The sequence below is a fragment of the Pelobates fuscus genome, chromosome 9 (assembly GCF_036172605.1).
Source record: "Pelobates fuscus isolate aPelFus1 chromosome 9, aPelFus1.pri, whole genome shotgun sequence".
In the NCBI taxonomy this organism is placed as follows: Eukaryota; Metazoa; Chordata; class Amphibia; order Anura; family Pelobatidae; genus Pelobates; species Pelobates fuscus.
The window spans coordinates 63,974,282-63,995,917 of record NC_086325.1 but is presented as its reverse complement, the minus strand read 5'-3'; the positions used below and the strand labels follow the sequence as shown (position 1 = coordinate 63,995,917).

The following is a 21,636-nucleotide window of genomic DNA, read 5'->3' as shown; positions in this document are numbered from 1 at the left end:
CATAATACAGACACTCACTCAAGTATAAGACGAGTGGGGGGTTTTCAGCACAAAAAATGTGCTGAAAAACTCGTCTTATACTCGAGTACATACGGTAAATGACCTCCATTTGTTTAAATATACATAGGGATTTGGGAAGAGCGCAGGTAATGTTTTTCTTTGGTTTTTACTGTATGTATTGGGGCTGATGTGTACTATGGTTGTTGCTGCCGCTCAGGAGTGATGGGAGTTTGAGTGCAGGACTTGTTTTTTTTTTTTTGTACCATAACAGCTTTAGTCTGTTTTCTGATTTTAAATCACAGCTAAATTCAAGTTGTGTAAATTGTGTACAAATATTCAAATGTTTTATTGTGCTGAAACTAAATTAGTAAAAACATGTCTGAATGGTGTCTTTGCCAACGTCACCAAGGAAATTTGCTTAAAATGAGCATAGAGAAATATGCGAACAGACCCATTTCCGAAGATCCTGTGTAAAAATTGAATACTAATATGCAGTGCCTCCCACACTGTTCAGAAAAGAAACTGTGAGCACTAGTCTAAACACTCCTTACAATTGATGAGTGCTGAAAGCTATGGCTTGATTCCCGAAGTACATGTACAAATTGTAAGGCATCAAGTGAAACAGTGGCTTCGAAGCTGAATATTGAGACACTTAGTTATGCTTCATGTCAGTTCTGTTCTGAACGGGAAGATTTTTTAAGAATATAAATTCTATTTGAAGAAATAAAAGAAAAATGCCTGAAGCTTCCACGACACTTAACCAGACGTTATCATCTGCAGCAGATGGAACGGCTTCTTTGAAATCATCATATGAAAATGCAACTTTGTATCAAGAAGACAATGAAAATGTATCCCCGGGTTTGGAAGTACTGGCCACGATTTCCATTACATATGCTGTTATTATATCAGTTGGTCTTCTTGGGAATGCAATTCTCATAAAAGTCTTCTTCAAGATTAAGTCCATGCAGACGGTTCCTAATATATTTATCACCAGCCTGGCTTTCGGAGATCTGCTCCTGCTGTTGACCTGTGTTCCAGTGGACGCTTCAAGATATATGGTAGACACGTGGCTATTTGGAAGAATCGGATGCAAGGTCATATCTTTCATACAACTCACTTCTGTTGGAGTGTCCGTTTTCACGTTGACTGTCCTCAGTGCTGACAGGTAAGAAATGATTCTGGTTTTCTGAGAAATATACAAAGGTCTATATCAGGAATAGGCAACCTACAGCACTCCAGATGTTGTTGTCTACATCTCCCATAGTGCTTGTACAGCCAGAATGCTGGCAAAGCATCAGGGGAGATGTAGTCCACAACATATGGAGTGCCAAAGATAGCCTCGTCCTGGTCCATATTATTACAAAAAGAAAAGTCCTGCGCTCACTCCCATCACTACTGGGCCGGCAGCAATGACTACAGTACACATCAGCCCCAATATATAGTAAAAACCAAAGAAAAGAAAAAGTTACCTGCGCTCTCTCCTTAATCCCTATGTATATTTAGACAAATGGAGGTCATTTAGTTGCTCCAATGGCCATTGGAGGGAATGCCCGCCTGCCAACATCAAGGCAGACCCCCCCCTCCCCCCCCTAAGTGGGTCCTAACACTGACCCTTCAGCCTGCTTCCTTGAGCTTCTGGCAAAGATATCTCTAATGAGACAGAGAGGGGTATTTTTTATATACACCCCTATATACTTATTAACCCTTAATAGGGAACACATGGGATGGGTGGCAGCATTGTAACAAGGCTGTGTGATAGGGGTGTATATAAAAAATACCCCTCTCTGTCTCATTAGAGATATCTTTGCCAGAAGCTCAAGGAAGCAGGCTGAAGGGTCAGTGTTAGGACCCGCTTAGGGGAGGTCTGCCTTGACGTTGGCAAGTGTGCATTCCCTCCAATGGCCATTGGAGCAACTAAATGACCTCCATTTGTCTAAATATACATAGGGATTAAGGAGAGAGCGCAGGTAACCTTTTCTTTTCTCTGGTCCATATTATGCTTGCTAAAGGGTTCAGTTTAAGACGTGGCAAAATCAAATATAAGAGTATGTCAATTAAACTAATTGTTATTAAAGTTACACAAGAGAAAATAATTTAATGGGTCGAAACACCTAACAAATCAGATCCTGATATAGCTTTAAATGTATTCAGTCAGTGGTTTACCTATAATATGAGATCTAATCTATGGACCATTATAGCTGTGATGTAGCTCCAAGTTATATCTGCGGTAATTGTAGGCTTTGACTGATTTTTTAAAGCACATGGCTTAATTCTTCCAATTCTAGATGAATGATTTCTTCTACATGATTGAAGGTAATCAGTCCTAAAAACATGTTACATTTCTCCATTTTTATCTAAAATATTGTCATACTCTCTCAAACGTGGTATGGCTATAGTTTTAATACCACTCCTCCCTGACATTATAATTGGAATCATTTTAGAATCTGATTTCAACGAATAATCTAACACAGAAGAAGTGTGCAAAATAATTTCATGACAAGATAATTGATGAACAGACAAGCGACTGGAAGAGAAAGATAAAAAAAATCATTTACTGAAATTAATTCTACAACATTTATAATGTCTTGTATGGCTCTACCCTGCCTCTAGCCTTATATATCTTTTACTGAGTTATTCACTAAATTAAGAATCAAAGTGAATTAAAAGTGATTTTGAAATTTAAGGTATAGCTGAACAGGAAACATTCTCTTCTAGTTCTACTGCTTTGGTCTTACATTTGAAATTCACTTTGACTTTTCACTTTAGTGAATAACCCTCTTAATGTTTCCAAGGTTAGTCTGTTTGTGGATGGGGGTTTCTGATTCAACTGACAGATTCATAAACTGACATTCATATACATTATAGTCATATAAGCCTATGTGGTCACACTCTTTAACATAAATGTGCCGTTAAATGAAGATTCTAAGCTACTGTTAAAACCACTTGCTGATAATTTCATGCATGTGTTGGACAATTCTTTGAAGTAAATGAACGAGTAACAGATTCAGAGAGTGGGGTTCACTTAGATGTTGGATGCATAAATTGTCCAATAAATAGAGAGAGGATCCCAAGTCACAGGGGAATTTTCAAGAGCCAGTTTCAATCATGGGCACGCCTATCATTAATACTAGCACACTTTGACAGACATGCACTGATAGGCACACACTCACTGACAGACACACAATAACAGACAGACACGCTCTGACAGACAGAAACACTGTGAAAGACACACACTATCAGACACACTCACTGACAGACACACTCATTCACTGACACAAACACACATTTACTGACACACATACACACACTCACTGACAGACACACACACACACTGACACACATGCACTCACTGGCAGACAAACAAATTAACTCACAATTTATTGTTTTTTAATTAAAGTGACACTTTTAGTTCATAAAGATAGAATCTTTATGAAATACTCATTTTCGCTGAAGAGGACCTCTTGTTTAAGGGGGGCCCAAAAGCTGGCCTACTGGCCACCTTAGGGCCCCCCAGAGACTGGCAGCAGTGCAAATTGCAGGCGGATGGCAAGGGAGCGCTGATCTGTGTGCTCTTCTTGCTCTGCTCCGTTGCTCTCCGTGCAGTGATGCTGGGAGCTGGAATATAACGTTACTCCAACCCATGCATCATTAAGAGGGAGCAGAGCAAGAAGAGCACAGCTTCCTCATTGCCTCCATTGACCGCCCAGCAGCACAGAAGCCCCCAGCAAGCAGCACAGGAGCTTAGAAGCCACAGCAGCCACGCTGGGAAATAATTGGGGATACCTCCACTGGCCACTTATTAGATGGCTACTAGAGGTGCTTCCTAGGGCAGTGCTGCACAGTGCATCCTGTGCATGGAGACACTGACGTTGGAGCTGCTGATTGGCCAGGGTTGTGCTGATCTGCCTCCGTGGCAGTCTTAGTCAATCCACTTCTGATAATGTCAGCCAAGCAGGCAGATCAGGGACAGAGCCAGCACCAGCAGACTGGGATAATGTAAGATTGTACTATATTTAGGGCGACGAGGGGGAGCCAGGGGGCTAGATGGTGTTTTTAACATTATAGGGTCAGGAATACATGCTTGTGTTCCTGACCTTATAGTTTTCCTTTAGGTAAGAAGATTATAAAACCTTAGTCTGCAAAGAGAATCCAGCCATTGTATCTACAGCAAATAGTTAAATGTTTTGGATATGTTCACTGTCCACAATTTAACAAATGTTACATACAAATTCTGTTTATATTTCTGTACTTTCTCATTATACAGTTATGGATGTCTAACATTTGTAAAGAAATACCAAAAACCAGGAACAAGTGCCCTGTGCCTTTAAGACAAATACATTTGTAACATTACAAATGTATTTGTCTTAAAGTGACAGGGCACCTGTATCTGTATTTTGATATTTCCTAGTGTGTTTTGAGAGCTATTGCACTTTTTAAGGTGCTGCTTTTTCTTTTAGTAAATTTGGGTAGAGGACTAATGTTATAGCGCCTTTGGTCACTTGTTTTTTCTATTTTTAATGTTTGTAAAGGAAAAATTACACTTTGGAAAATGTAAGAAATTATTTTCTCAATATAACTTTATTAAGTATTATATAAATAAAACTTTGCAATATGATGGAATAAGTGAATCAATAAATAAAAGGTTCAATGGAAGGTTCTACAAAGAGTGCAACAATAATCTGTTCAGCTGACTTACATAACATGAAATTCACCAGCTTCTGTGCGGCCGTAGCATTCTGAATATAGAAGTGTCAAGGCACCTGTTGTTATCAGTATGCAAGGCGAACTGGGGTTTTGTGGGTAACATTCTACACTTTATAAACTGAATACTGATACTAAATACAAAATAAAAATTTTCGCAAAATGGTGGCAAATGGCTCATGTTAGCAGGGGATATAAGACCATAGAAGCAGAGAGTCATTACTCTGCTGCTGCAAGAGGCACAATGTTGATAAGAATCCACAAAGCGAGGAGAATGAAAATCCAGTTGGCCAGATCCAGTTCCAACAACCAGAAGTCCACTCTGAGAGCAAGAGGCAGAAAGTATTTAAGCAAACTTCCTCCAATAACAGGTAATCCTTAACAATGTCCAGGACACAGATAGAAGTTAGTCTTTTAGCCAAGTCCAGGTTGTTACTAAAAATTTGATTCGAGGTATTGAGAAAAATATGCAATCCTTAGATAACACCAGAGTTCGTACACAAGTAATCACAATGACAGTACAATATTGGTGGTACAAGAACAGAGACGTTGATAAGAAACCAACATTCGAGGTGTGACAAAAGTCTGATGCTGAGTAACCTGTTATCTTAGTTGAATAATTCCAGCTGAGACCAGTATTGATGATCGGTGTTGGAGTTCATATTTGAACTAACTGCAAATAGAGAATTAAAGAATAAATAAACCTTTGCATAAAATGTTACATTTATCACATTGAAATAGAGACACAATTATAATGTCATGCATTAAAAAAGACAGACAGAACATGAAGAAGTCAAGGTTTTCTTAAAGGTCAACACATATAAGTAGAATAAAGAGACCAAATCTTAAAGGAAAAGAGACATATAAACAAGAATAGTAAACTCGTGACAGTGAGGTAAAAAAAAGATGATAAAGACTTCCGTTCATTTACAAAAAAATAATGTATGATTACCTACCTACATTCCTGACCTACGGTAGAGAACTGGATGGGTGTCAGACAGGCTCTGCATTACCCAAACATAACGCTTTAGTAATTGCATAATATGACAGTACACAGGGAGTCGGGAACCATTGCTCTAATGTGTTACTCCAACCACCATGTCCACTTCAGTGATTTGAAATTGTTGTGATGCTTGAATGCTTGAAGCCTGCATGTGCAGTGAGACACCTCACACACAGAGATTGACCCCTCTGCAGTCAGAAACTCCAAATACAGTAGTATCAAAGATGTGTCATTAGCCAGCTGGGAAAAAATATATATTCTGTGTAAAATTAGCGCCTGTTGCCAGTATGTACAGCATGCTGACACCAGACAGCCAATGGCAGCACAGCCGATATCCATACTTCCCCTCTACTCCCCTCAGTCCGCTCTCCCTGCTGTCCCTAAATCACCCAGCGAGGTGAGAGTGATGTCTGGCAGACAAAGACTGGGCAAAAGAGGGAAAAAAAGTTATGTTTAAGGGTTTCTTTTTTAATTTTTGTTTTTGGTGTTTGGGGGGAGGTGGACAACCACATAAAGGGTTACTCCAACCAAAGCCAGTGTTTTATGAAAACATTGGATTTTGGTTGAAATAAACCTTTATTAAATAAAAATGTAACATTTATTTCATATTTAAAATAAAAGCCAATAAAAGCTAAACCAAATAAAGCAAATAAAGTGAAAATAAAAATAAAATATGATGTATATATTTGATTATAAAAAAATAATATATGACTACCAACCTTTTTGCTGTCAGACATTGTCAGATGAGATTTTCTGATCTGCGGTCAGGGTGTGATACTTGATTTATCGATCTTAAACTAAGTGCAATAGAGACTCATCCATAGGGTACTAGGGTCAGCGTCTCACCATTTTTTGTTGCAAAATAAAAAGTAACAACCCAAACTGTTGGCAATGGAGAGCACTACTGAGATTTTTTGGAGATAAAGAAAGAAAAAGAGGTGAAGGGTAGTTTGGGCAAAAAGGAAAGAAAAAGAAAACTTTCCAGGGGAGTTTGACTTTAAAATATTTCATGATAAAAATCCCATAAAAAATACTTTTGATCAAAATGTTAGTTGGGAAAAAAACTGTGTTGTATCTCTGGAATAATAACAGTTTTCCAGCTTCCCCTTCCCCTGGTTGATGACAGTCCAGACAAGCAGTAAAGAACAATTGGGCATGTCAAGATTTTTTCGCAATTGTGAAAAGTGCCACTTCTGATTCTACACCTCAAATGTGCCCTATCTGCTCACAGAAGGGCTTTCTGATGTCACCTGTTCACTTTTCATTGGGACATCTGATCCTAGACACCCAAGGAGAGAGATATGTACATTGCTTTTTCTTCTCGAGCTCTCATTGAGCTCTTAGCATCAGGGGACCAGGGTTAAAGTATCTGGACTTCTCACAAACAAGGAACAAATCTTGGAAGTAAATCAACTGCCTGTAAAATTAGTACTTTTTAACCATCCAAACAAAACCTATGGTGGAAAGTGTTGGGAGGGAGTAGATTACTCTATGGCTTAGTTTGAGGACTGACTGAGTATCTGTGTCAGTGACCGAGATGTTTATTTATATTCACAGTTCAATAATTTGATTTAAATACATCAATCTAAAGACCAAAACCAGAGGGTTGGTTACCCCAGCACTCTAAACAATTCATTCCCACTCGGGTTCTATAGGTACATAGTATTCTAGGTTGAAAAAAGACTAAAGTCCATCAAGTTCAACCTTGAAACCCATTATCTAATGATGTTGCTCCAAAAGAAGGCAAAAAGAATCCAATTGTAGCCATTTCTAATTATATCACAAAATGGAAAACAATTATTTACTCAATAATGGCAATCAGATTTGTTATTGGATCAAGAACTGTTCATATACATCTGGAATGGGTATTGATTACTACAAGTGTACATTTTGCATAATAAAAATGTCTGAAGAAACTAGTATATAGGGCCAGAGAAAGCCTATCATGCAGCTCATGATTAAAAAAATAAACATGGAGGGGGGTGTCTGTAGGCTCTTTCCACCATAACTACAATATTGAACTATCATGGCCCTTTAAAATGTCAATATTCTGAATCGATTACATCTCTGTCCCTTCATGCCTGATTAAGGACTATTGGATGCTATTTCTGGACATCAGGTCTAGCAGGAAGCTATTAAAAAACACAGAAGATCCAGAGGCGACCCCAGGAATGGCACTTACTAACACTTAAGAGCTTGCATATAATGACAATAAACTGCATGCACACATATACACAGTGGGTAGGTTCATACCTACACAGACAATTGAAAACATAGACAATTACATACAAACAACTCACACATCCTAACTTTGGAGGTGATGAGTTAGACACCCAGATACCCAGTAAACATAAGGGCAGAATCACTTTGCAGAGATCTACAATACTGGGTCTGACGTCTACAGCACAAGAAAGATAAACAAAAAAAAATAACTTATAGTTGTTGGTGCTGCTCTTGTGATTATGTTACGATACATCCAATCCTCCATGACTGCTTCTGGACTCCTACCTTTGGGACATCTGTAGCATTGTGCGATTTGTTGTGTAAAGAGGACCTTGGCAGGTGGCCCCCAAGATGCCAGGGACAGCCTGGCTGTCAACAGGAACTCCCTAAAGGGACGTCCCCCACTCTGTGAGGATGTTCCTCCGGTCAGCCCCTGCTGATGGCCAGACAATAAATGTCCCTGGCATCTTGGGGGAGTCACCTATCATGGTCCTCCCTAGCCAACAAATTGCACAATAGCTTCTCGGGTGGGGGGAGGGGGAGCATTTGTCCTGGTGCTCCCCCCCTGGATCCTCCACTGGTGACAGCTTGCAGGACTGGCTGCAGGTTTGCACGGTGCGACAGCTAACTCCACCTGAACCACCCGTGCACTCGCTATCCAGCAGGCAACAGGGAGAGCAAGCAAAAACCTGCTTGAGCTTGGAAGATGCCAGCTGTGAGGCTGTGCTGGAGACTGCTATATGGTTACATAGATGGTAAGAGGAGGTGGGAATGACTGCTCACGCTGCTAATTGCAGGGCAGAGAAAAGCAAGCCTAATAGTGGTGGAACAGTGGTAAATCCCAATGGAGGTGGGATAGTTGTGATGCCTAATGGAGAATGGAGATTGGTGATACCTAATGGTGATGGGAGTTAGCAGGGTGATGCCTCATGGTGATGAGAGAGGGAAGGGGTGATGCCTCATGATAATGTGAAACACCACCATGAGGAATCCCCCTCCTCGCTCTTCCAACACCACTTGGCCTCACCCTCTCTCATCACCACTAGATATCACCCCACCTCCTTCTCACTTCATCACTAGGCATCACCTCCACAAACATTAAGAGTCACCCTTCTCTCACCACCATAGCGCATAATGCTTTCCACTACCCTCACTATTAGAAATGATATTCACTCCCATCACCATTAGGAATCACCTACCACCATAGTGCATCACGCCTCCCTCTACCCTCTCTATTATATTCCCTCCCACTCCCATTACCATTAGGAACCACCTCTCCCTATTTAAAACCCATAGTAAACCATTTTCCATTCCTACCTACAACATTCTCCCCAAACATCTCTCTCTCTCCTCCACTGGCAGATGGGAGATGGAGGGGGAAGATGCCAGGTTGCGGTGGGAAGGAGAAAGAGTAATGGCTGTCAAATAGTGGTGCGAGAGGGAGGGGAATGATGCCTAATGTTGATGTGAGAGAGAGGAAGTGATGCCTGATAAGGATGGGAGAAGGAGGAGGTAACAACTAATGGTGATGAGAGAGGAAGTGAGATGATACCGAAAGAAGGGCCCTCGTCTACCATAACTAGGCATCATCCCCTCCCTCTAGGCATAACCCCTCTCCCACTCCTATCACCATTAGGCATAAACCTCTTCTCTCTCTCATCACAAGAAGGTACCAGCCCTCTCCCTCTCCCATGAATATTAGCCATGACTTCCCTCCCCCATCACCATAAGGCAACCCCATCATCACCACCCGCATTAGATTCTGTATTTTCCTGAGTCTCTCCCTCACGCACATGGTAGATGGGAGATAGAGGGGTCAGTTTAATAAAGATGGGAAAGGGAGGGAGTAACGAATGCCTAATAATAATGAGAGTGGGAGGGGTGACACCTACTGCTGATGTAAGAGAGGTGGGGGTGACACATAATGGATATGGGAGAGGAAGGGAGTAGTACTCACAGCTCATATCCTCTCCCATTCAATAATCAGGACCCCCATCTCTCTCCCCTCACCACTAGGCATCACTCTCCCTTCCATTACCATTAGGCATCAACCCTCCCTATTCCATCATGATTAAACATCCCCCTCCTTTTCCAAGCACCATTAAGCATCAAGTCCTCCCTATCTCATCACCATTAGGTAACCCACTCTCTCCCACAACAAAAAATAAGCTCCTTGAAACTCTCTCTTACTCCCATCACTATCGTATAGGAAAGGAACCGAATAGTGAGTGGAGAGAAAGGGTAATGGCTGCTTATAGGGAAACGTCCCTCTGTTTACTGCATTATATAGATTAAGGGTCTCAAACCACTGACCCATGGACCACTTGTTGCCCCCAAGCAACTTCTTGCGGCCCCGGGTGAAGGAGGGAAACAGACGGCACCTCAATTTCCAGACTGTCTGGTTAGACATCGAACACATGACAACTGACAGCCTTTTCATTGAGCGGCTGGCTGCTTACCCACTGACCAGCATTGCAGAGTGGTGCCGGGAGATCTGTATGTATGTGAGTGCACGCGAGTGTTTGCATGTGTGAGTGTCAGTCATAGCTGAACCTGTGAGTGTGTCTGGAAGTACAGACCTGCATGTGGGTCTGGAAATATGGCTCTGTGTAAATATATATGTGTGTGTTTGTGTGTGTCTGTGTGTCTTGAAGTATGGATCTGTGTGTGTTTGGTAGCATGGATATGCGTGTAGATCAGCGGCACCCATATGAGAAGACGTCTCTGCAAGGTGCCCTCAGGTAAAGTTAAATTGACACCCCTGATATAGATAATGCAGTAAAAGGAAATAATATGATCAAAATTACTTTTTAATGCTTCAAAAAAAAAACTCAAAAGTATTAAATAAACAAAAATATTTATAAAAACAATACTTACTATGAACGATCCCTGCAGAGGCTCAGTTTAGTGGGACTGACTGCAATTACAGGCAGGACCCTCTCTGGGCAGGAAAAGGCTCCAATCAGAAGCATCTCATTTTGGACTACACTCAGCCTGGGTTTATGGGCAATTGGGCAGGGTGACCAGATTCACCATGTTATCAGGGTCACATATCACAAAAACATATTGATGGGCAGCACATGAAAAGGGTAGCCCTGTAGTATGTAGAATTCTGAAGAAAGTGTATTAGATGAAGCAATTAGGAAATGAAGAATCCTGCAATTAAGCAATTAGGCAGTAGGCAATAATGCAGACTATGCGTTATACACAGTGCAAGGCAACCCTTTTCATGCGTTTTCATAAATATGAGAAACTTGTATGTGTCCTTGTAAACATGGTGGCTCTGGTCACCCTGGTTATGGGATCAGAATGTTATCCCCCAGGAGCAGTTCCAGTCATCACATATGATGTGCACGATGGCTCTGGATACCGATAGCAGCCGTACCACGATTGCTATCAGTTTATACACAGTCCAGTTCACTGTTTAATGAACTTGTTTGTGTGCACAGCTTGACAGAGGAGAAAGAGCCCAGTTCAAGTTGTGTGTGTGGTATGGATGTCACAGACACAAGTTGGACAAACCTTATCTTCTTTATCAGGATGTCAATCAGACAGCTGTAAGAAGGTGGAGCTTCATGCTCCAAATCTCAAAAGATAACAGGATAAAAAAAATAAAAATAAAATAAAATTGCAAAAAAAATTTAAAATAAAAAGTTGATGTACATGTTAGGACATCTTTCTTCTCACCTCTAAACACTGCAGTGAGTGCCTAGTCCAGGTTGTGCATGCAGCAGGTGCAAGGTAGAGTACTTTGATTTCGGACAGTTGGTATCGAGAATTCCAACTGCTGCAATTGACAGATCTGTTGGTCTGGCTTATAGCAGGTATAAGCCTCTTACAGAGAGAGCTGTACTCTATGCAACAAATCAAAGTTATGATGGTGAGTAGATTGACCCATTAATGACTGGGGGACAGAGAGCTGGTGATGGTCAATAGTGATATGAGAGGGAGGGTGATAATGGTTAATGATGGTGACAGATGGCGATGTCTAATGGTGGTGAGAGAGGGCAGAGTTGATGCATAAGTTGATAACTATTACCATTAGGCATCACTCTCACTCTGTCCGATCACCATTAGAAATTACCCCTTCTTTTCCCCATCATCATTTGGCATCAAAACCTCTATCTCACAGTTTAATAAGACATATCTAGGGCTGCCATCAGGAGCATATATTTGTAGATCTTTATTGGTGTGTCTGGCAGTGAGTATCTGTCGGGGAGTGTGTATCTATTTGGTAGTGTGTTTCTGTCGGGCAGTGTGTATCTGAACGTCTGCACCTCTCACACAGCTGCACCCCTCACTCACTGAACACTTCACACACACAATATTCTTTATACATACTTCATTCCAAACACACACACTACATCCCTTATAAACACTGTGGATCTATACATTCCTGACGTGCCCATTCTGGATCCCCTATACACATAGTAGATCACATGTATGTAAATACACACACTACATTCTCTAAACACAAACTCTCTACAGCCCCTACACCCCTATACACACACTCTCACCGCCTTTAGCCCATATCCATACATATTACACCACAAACACATCCCAACTGAAACTGACCAATTTACACAAAACACCACACCACAATCAGCTGACTTTACACATAAGCAATCCAACAAGCAGCCTGCAAACACATTCACAATACGCTTTCTTGGCCCTTTTGTTCTCTGGTATCCCACTAATGGAGACACCAGAGACAAGTCACAAGCAAACACAGCGCAAGCGTGTCATTAAATTCATTTGATCTGCTCAGAACAAATGCAGGGTCTTTTTCTTATGTGAGAGCTCTTCAGCAGAGCTCTGTGCATGGTCTGCCCTGAAAGAGCTTTAAACCAACATTCTCACTTTGAAAGGGGGGTCTGCTTGTCATTGGTGATGACAAAACACCCCTTCTCACTGACTAAAAAATGCCAAGGCAAAGTTTTTTTTACCAGTCCAAACCTGGTAAGGACTACTGATAACTGTGTTAAAACAAAAATGTGCCTGCCTTGATTATGTGTGCAGTATCCATTCTGCCCTTTATTGACGATTGAAAATGCAGCTGATTTTAAACATGGCATCTCATGGGTTAAATGGATAGAACCCAACAAGTTGGTGGGGGGCAGGACCCCACCATATTTTAACTTCAGCCATCTCTGGATCTACGGACACAGATGGAAGGGATAAGCAACAAATTGTGCTACAAAGGATATCATAGATGTTCATCATTATAATAATCTTTTTTTTTTCTTTTTCGCAAAATGCATGTATAAGCATATGAATGGTTCCCTATCCCTAACTGTGTGTATAATACAAGTTAGTCCCTTACAATCTTTACTTCTGGCCCCAATAAATCTAAATGAGCCTTTAGGAAAGGATCACTAAAAGGAACCAGACCACTTCAATTTAATGAATTGAATTCTCTAAATGCAGTGGCCATTTACTATCAACCCTGCAATGTAAAACAGAGCAGTTTTGTTGAAATTGCTATGTTCTCATGGCAGGGCTAAACACATCTCTTGTGACTGTCTACCTGACAGCCACTCAAGGCTCTTCCCTGTGAGAACCGAGTCAGAGTCGGTTCTCAATCAAATGCTGTTCCTAGAGGAAGCAATGGATTAGCTAAGATTATGAATCGGTGGAGCTTTCTCAGCGAGACCAGCTTGACGACGAGTAAAGGTAAGTTATAATCACCTTTTAAACGCTCACAGGAGTTGGTGGACAACAACACAGGTAAAGTATAGCATTAGGAAGACATATTTGTATTAAATATAACACACAATTGGAAAACTAATCTAATAACAAACCTTCTTGCAATCAAGCAAAAGTTCAAGTGCTTTTTCAAATCCAAATGGAAAGAGAAATTAGTCTGACTATGTTAAATTCGCCAAGAAAATGTATTATATGGGATCAATGGTTGTCAAAGATTAACTGAATATGTATCAAATGACTGACCCCCCAACAAAAATCTCATAAAACTCTAGACCCTCGAGACGTTATAACCATCACTATCTGGTTGTTTTCCATCTCTATAAGCGGTTCCTCAACTACTGTAATGAAATTTGTATAAATGTTAAAGGTTTTTGTTTATCATTTTTGTGTTTAAGTATGTCTAAACAAACTCAAAACAAAACCAAATAAAGATTATAATAAAAGAGGAATACATGTTTGTATTCCTAACACTACAGTGTTTCTTAATAACACTTTTTGCATTTAAATCTTACATATCTGTGAGAGAGTTTTATTTACAAAAAAAATCTAATATTTTAGGGGCATCCTAATTTGCATTCAAACAGTTAAAGTACAAATTGACTGTTTTCCAATAGCTCTTAGCTGACTGGTATAATGATTTTGTGCAGATCTTGTTAATGTTTCTTTTCTGTGATTGCAATTATTATGCAAATTTCCAAAGCCCCCAGTTATGGCTGTCGGAGTGTGCCATCTACAACATTGTAATGGTTTTGTTCTTCATACACAGGTATAGAGCAATTGTGAAACCCTTGGAGCTGCAGACCTCAGATGCGGTTCTGAAAACGTGTGGCAAAGCACTTTGTGTCTGGATAATTTCCATGCTGCTTGCTGCCCCAGAAGCAGTGTTCTCCGATTTGTACGAGTTTGGAGACCCCGAAAAAAATACATCTTTCAAAGCCTGCGCTCCTTACCCCGTGTCTGAGAAAATATTACAGGAGACACATTCCCTGATGTGTTTTCTGGTGTTTTACATTGTTCCATTGTCTATAATTTCTGCGTACTACTTTCTCATTGCAAGAACACTATACAGAAGCACTTGTAACATGCCCGCTGAAGAACACACACACGCCCGAAAGCAGGTTTGTAACGTTTAATTATTCTAAGTAAAAATAGATATTGAATTTATTTGGATTTTTCTTGAAGTGAGTATATTTAGGTATGAAAGTACGTATTAAAGAGGAAAACCTAAAGCTCCATAAATAATACAGAATGATTCTAGCTGAGAGGTGGGGAACATCACATGGAGAACTGAGAATAAGGTGTCAAACTATTCTAAAATTATTCAACTACTGTCATTGGGGGGGTTGGGGGCTTCAGGGGACTCTTGGCACCATAACCACTGAAGCAAGCTGATCTTACTTTAGGAGGAACAGTATCAATTTGGAACCCAGATCACTCTGAGAATTATTCAGGAAAGGAATGGAAATTTAATGCAAATTTCTAATTTCAGGCTTCAATAGCGCAATTGAAACATATTTGTTTTCAAATTCCCTTTGAATTCCAAGAATTTGCATTATATTGAAAAGTCCTGACTTTTTTAATTGCTGTCTTTATGTCTCTCTTAGATTGGAGATCAGAATATTTGGTATAATAATAATAATAATAATAATAATATTTTCTATCATAATACCAGTTGCCTTCGCCTCTATTGAAGTGACAGTGTTCTCTCAACAGAGTAAATGCTATTGAAGTGTTTACTTGGGTGAATGAGGCCACAGAGGGTTTTATAAATGCACTTACCTCTGCTGTACTTCCACATCATGCCTCCCAACCATCCCGATATTAGCGGTAGAGTAACCATATTTTGGTCCTGTTCTGCCTTGGTTCCTTTATGTCTCATTTTTGGGGACACTTGGGAACTGAGCAAACAATCATAGCACGAGCGCATCATAAGGTGTTCAGGGCACTAAGACCCTGAAGATAGCACTGAAACAGTGCTCCATGCGTGTCCTGCAATCAGTGGGCTGTCCGGAGTGATAGACAGGTAGCCTGGTGTGGACCTGTCATTAACTCTGGGGCACCTGCCCACTTTCTGCCCCTTTTATCTCCCTCCCACTGCCGTCCTGATTCTTAGGTGCCAGAGTTGGGAGGTACAGTTGCAAGAAAAAGTATGTGAACCCTTTGGAATGATATGGATTTCTGCACAAATCGGTCATAAAATGTGATCTGATCAGCATCTAAGTCACAACAATAGACAATCACAGTCTGCTTAAACTAATAACACACAAAGAATGAAATGTTGCCATGTTTTTATTGAACACACCATGTAAACATTCACAGTGCAGGTGGAAAAAGTATGTGAACCCTTGGATTCAATAACTTGTTGAACCTCCTTTGGCAGCAATAACTTCAACCAAACGTTTCCTGTAGTTGCAGATCAGACGTGCATAACGGTCAGGAGTAATTCTTGACCATTCCTCTTTACAGAACTGTTTTAGTTCAGCAATATTCTTGGGATGTCTGGTGTGAATCGCTTTCTTGAGGTCATGCCACAGCATCTCAATCGGGTTGAGGTCAGGACTCTGACTGGGCCACTTCAGAAGACGTATTTTCTTTTGTTTAAGCCATTCTGTTGTTGATTTACTTCTATGCTTTGGGTCATTGTCCTGTTGCAACACCCATCTTCTGTTGAGCTTCAGCTGGTAGACAGATGGCCTTAAGTTCTCCTGCAAAATGTCTTGATAAACTTGGGAATTCATTTTTCCTTCGATGATAGCAATCCGTCTAGGCCCTGACGCAGCAAAGCAGCCCCAAACCATGATGCCCCCACCACCATACTTCACAGTTGGAATGAGGTTTTGATGTTGATGTGCTGTGCCTCTTTTTCACCACACATAGTGTTGTGTGTTTCTTCCAAACGACTCAACTTTGGTTTCATCTGTCCACAGAATATTTTGCCAGTACTGCTGTGGAACATCCAGGTGCTCTTGTGCAAACTGTAAACATGCAGCAATGTTTTGTTTGGACAGCAGTGGCTTCCTCTGTGGTATCCTCCCATGAAATCCATTCTTGTTTACTGTTTTACGTATTGTAGATTCGCTAACAGGGATGTTAGCATATGCCAGTGACTTTTGTAAGTCTTTAGCTGACACTCTAGGATTCTTCTTCACCTAATTGAGCAGTCTGCACTGTGCTCTTGCAGTCATCTTTACAGGACGGCCACTCCTAGGGAGAGTAGCAGCAGTGCTGAACTTTCTCCATTTATAGACAATTTGTCTTACCGTGGACTGATGAACAGCAAGGCTTTTGGAGATACTTTTATAACCCTTTCCAGCTTTATGCAAGTCAACAATTCTTAATCGTAGGTCTTCTGAGAGCTCTTTTGTGCGAGGCATCATTCACATCAGGCAATGCTTCTTGTGAAAAGCAAACCCAGAACTGGTGTGTGTTTTTTTTATAGGGCAGGGCATCTGTAACCAACACCTCCAATCTCATCTCATTGATTGGACTCCAGTTGGCTGACATCTCACTCCAATTAGCTCTTGGAGATGTCATTAGTCTAGGGGTTCACATACTTTTTCCACCTGCACTGTGAATGTTTACATGGTGTGTGTGGCGAAACCAACTTCGCCACTGTGAACTGGAGAAGCCTGGTTGCTAGCCTCCTACCTGCTGACTATGGCCCCTTTGTTATTTGGGCTAATGGATCTATATTGGGCTGCTGCTGGCCCTTTAAGAACTGTCTGGGGCCATATTGAGACTTTGGGTAACAATACCCTTTAAGACTATGGCCCCTGGAAGGTATTACCTGTTAAAGACTCTTTTAGCAGATTGGATTTTATAAGACTGTCCCTTTAAATAATTTGGAACAGTGCTGCAGCTTTAAATGGGCACTTCGGATGCAGCCGAAGTGCCGAAGTAGTCGAAGTGGCCGCCATTCGACAAACGAACACGTGGCGGCGGCCATCTTTGTTCATTCGAACGAGGTCAGCGGTATGTGTAGCCAAATTCATGGAACTGAAATCGGCTACACATTTTACCGAACACCGCTGACCCTTACCTTCTCCTACACTTGGTTTTTCAGCTCCAGAGACTAAGTCCCGTTCGAAATCGTTTTTTCGCATGAAATTGACCGGTCGCACAGCCCAAATCTATGGAACTGTTTTGGGCAGGAAATTGTGCTTGCGGTCGGTCATAAAGGGACCTCCAGCTAACTTTTGATCCGCTGGAGGGATTTGGCTGATTTTTGGAAGTGTTTATGTTTGAAGTGTGCTGATTCCGAATATGTAATTATGGAGATTGAATGTATAGTTTTAAAGTTACAGTGTGTGTGTGGAAAGTATATTTTAAACTGTATGCATAATGGGATTATGTGTCACACTAAGGGGAGGGGATGTGTGGGAGGTAACATCTATGTCATTGGTTATTTTATGCCTCCCCCTGGGTGTGGCCTGTATGTGTGAGTTGGAAATAAAAGACAGGCTGGATGAGCCAGTCTAGAGTTCCTGTTTAACCCTCAAAATGAAGTGTCGTCTCATTATGGGTAGCTTTGCAGTCTCATTATTCCTCCACAATGTATGTGCATTCCTTCAGTAGTGTCATACACACAGCACAGCACTGCAGGAATTAAGTAAAGTACATGCAGTGTATCGCATGCAAGATTGAAATTTAAATAAAAAAGTAACAGATTAGATTTCAAAAAAACAAAAAAAAAAGCCATAACCAGGGGCATTGTTAGAGGGATGCTGACAGGGGCCTAAAAGCCTAGGTCTAATTTTGGCACCATTTAATTGTTAGCCTTGCTATCAGGTAGTACAGAGAGTAACACCTCTAATTATAGAATTATACAGCAAGTGGGGCTTAAATACATGTAGGTTCATGTAATACTCTGAACTCAATCAAAGGTTTGGTGTCGCAATGTGATTTGTAAAACACATTCGGGTTTAGGCATGGTATGGAGCTGTTTTTATGGCAGGCTTGAATCAATATATGTGTGATGGACCATAGAAACTTACCATTGGTCTGAAAAAACCCTGGACTTTCTACCTCCATAGCTTGCCTTTAGGTAGCTACACAGTCTGTATAAGTCATTTGCATTTGTTGTTTTAAATAAAATATACTAGTTGTCATAAATGGCTATCTGTGGGTCAAGAAATGTTCTACAATTTGTGCTGAAGACTCTCCCATGTAGCCATATGTGTATGTTCAGTCAAGCTGACGTCAGCACTCAATGGGCAACTTGACAACATTGAAATAAATCACAACAAAAGTGTAGGGTTCAATGCTTTGCCTGGGGGCAATTGTTGGCCACCCCACAACCTCTATATATTCTGTATGCCACTGAGCGCTCTAAATGTGATAAATGTTACATCACCCAGGGGGCAGGGGGGAGATATCAAAATGTCAGAAAGTAAAAAGAAAAAACCCAGGTATTTTCATATTTAATCTCCTTATAATTGTAATTATAATCTCCTTATAATTGTATATATTATAGCTCATATATAGTTTGTATTATATTATAGTTTATTTTCTTGCAAGTAATTCTCTCAACAAATTCTCTTTTTTTCCCATTTCTAGATCGAATCCCGTAAAAGAGTTGCGAAAACCGTGCTGGTGTTGGTCGCTCTCTTTGCTTTTTGCTGGCTGCCAAATCACATCCTCTACTTGTACCGATCCTTCACCTATCATTCCGATATAAACTCGTCGGTGCTCCATCTATCTGCCACCATATTTGCCCGAGTCTTGGCATTCAGCAATTCCTGTGTTAACCCATTTGCGCTTTACTGGCTCAGTAGAAGTTTTAGGCAGCATTTCAAAAAGCAGGTATACTGCTGCCAGGCACAGCCACCACCCTGTCATCCGAGTCCTACCCATAGCAGTACCAACACTGGGATTACGGCTATTAAAGGCAATATACAGATGTCTGAAATTAGCATAACATTATTAGGCAGCTATGACGTGAAAAAAGAGAGTGACAGTATTTAACATTATATATCTAAGTCCTGCTACTCCGGTATACGGAAACAAAAATGTTTGATTAATGTAAATGGATAATCGTCAAGGTGAGTGAGGCTAAACCTTTATTTATTTTTAGATAGACCATCTAATTCCTCGTGAAAACACACAGTGTGTGCTAACATGAAGACACATCTAAAGGTCGTGGAGTAAACCACATATGTGTTGCATCAAATTGTTGAAATTTGATTAAATTGCTACCTGTGTCTGTGTCAGTTCATCATATTTGTCTTGGACATTCTCAAATGTGACCATGTGAGAAGTATCGTTTAGAGTGAAGGATCTACTTACCAGAGAAAGCCACTTGTGGACTGATTTCATGGCCAGAACTATCCTCTGTTTCTCTGTTCATTTTCTGGTGAGGGAGGTTAGTTTATCCTTATTTACTAACCAATCTATTACCTCAAGACCTCTTCTTCTCTCAGACTATTTCTTTTTTTCTTAGCCAGCCCTTTCTCCACCCAATGTTGTGATCTCTTACTCAGGTTTGTTTGCTAAAGTGGAAATTGTTGGGAATTCAAAGTGAGTTTCACATTTTAGGCAAAAATCGGTGGACTTAAAAGCATAGGTTACTTTTTTTTTGTATTTCTTTTAGACTAAAACTTGAAGTTAAGTTTGAATTTACTTTGAAATGCTGATGAGTCAAGATGAAAGCTTTCTGTATTTACCCCAGATAGTGATTATCATAATGAAAGATACTGTTACATCAATGTAACAGTTTAGGAAGTCAGATTTAAACATTGACTGATTAGTGGAATGTAACTGTTTTTACAAAGTACCCTTTAAAGAAATTCCCTTAAAAACAACGATATGTTACATCTTGCTTGGTTTCATTATTTCTGTTATCTGAATTTCTACAACTGTGCTTTAAAAATTATTTTGTAGAAGCAAAATATATTCTAAAATGTTATTCACTTTTGAGTTTCTCCCCTGCACAGCTCACAGTTGTTCAACTGACAGATAGATCACAGTTGAAAAGGGAACCTGTACTGACAAAATTAATTTGAAACCCCAACACATGAAAGTATATACGTGAGACAAGGCAAGGACTAACTCAGGTGTGTCAAACTGTTTTTTTCACGATGGCCAAAAAGTCCACTGAAAGAGATATGGAAAGCCGGATGCATAATATTTATGTAAACAAACATGCACAACAAGAAAAAGAGTGGGCACAAAAAACAACTTCCCATAATGTCATAAATGTTATTTATAACTTACTTACAACAATAAAATAGGTTTATGTGTGTGTACTATAGTTGTGTATTTGTATGTACTGTTGCCATTTGAATGCACGGATGTGTTTGTGTGTAGTATGTGCGCTTGAATGCAGGGGTGTGATTGCCGTAATGGCATTTGATTTCAAGTCTGTGTTTGTGTGTTTGAATGCAGAAGGGTTGGTGTTTGAATGCGGGGTGTATTTGTGTGCAGTGTTGGTGTTTGAATGCAGGGTGTATGTGTGTGCAGTGTTGGTGTTTGAATGCAGGGTGTATGTGTGTGCAGTGTTGGTGTTTGAATGCAAGGTGTATTTGTGTGCAGTGTTGGTGTTTGAATGCAGGATGTATGTGTGGGCAGTGTTGGTATTTGAATGCAGGGTGTATGTATGTGCAGTGTTGGTGTTTAGATGCAGTGTGTATGTGTGTGCAGTATCGGTGTTTGAATGCAGGGTGTATGTATGTGCAGTGTTGGTGTTTAGATGCAGTGTGTATGTGTGTTCAGTATTGGTGTTTGAATGCAGGGTGTATGTGTGTGCAGTGTTGGTGTTTGAATGCATGGTGTACGTATGTGCAGTGTTGGTGTTTAGATGCAGTGTGTATGTGTGTGCAGTGTTGGTGTTTGAATGCAGGATGTATGTGTGTGCAGTGTTGGTGTTTGAATGCAGGGTGTATGTGTGTGCAGTGTTGGTGTTTGAATGCAAGGTGTATTTGTGTGCAGTGTTGGTGTTTGAATGCAGGATGTATGTGTGGGCAGTGTTGGTATTTGAATGCAGGGTGTATGTATGTGCAGTGTTG

General features: G+C 40.5%; 1 protein-coding gene across 1 annotated transcript; it reads left to right on the top strand.

Annotated features, from left to right (window-relative positions):
• The first annotated feature begins 577 nt into the window (after positions 1-577).
• On the top strand, positions 578-19,698 carry BRS3 (bombesin receptor subtype 3). The gene is made up of 3 exons (XM_063433531.1): positions 578-1,165; positions 14,400-14,751; positions 19,190-19,698. The coding sequence occupies exons 1-3, from the start codon at positions 735-737 to the stop codon at positions 19,595-19,597; spliced, it is 1,191 nt and encodes a 396-aa protein (XP_063289601.1). The 5' UTR covers positions 578-734; the 3' UTR covers positions 19,598-19,698.
• The last annotated feature ends 1,938 nt before the right edge of the window (positions 19,699-21,636 follow it).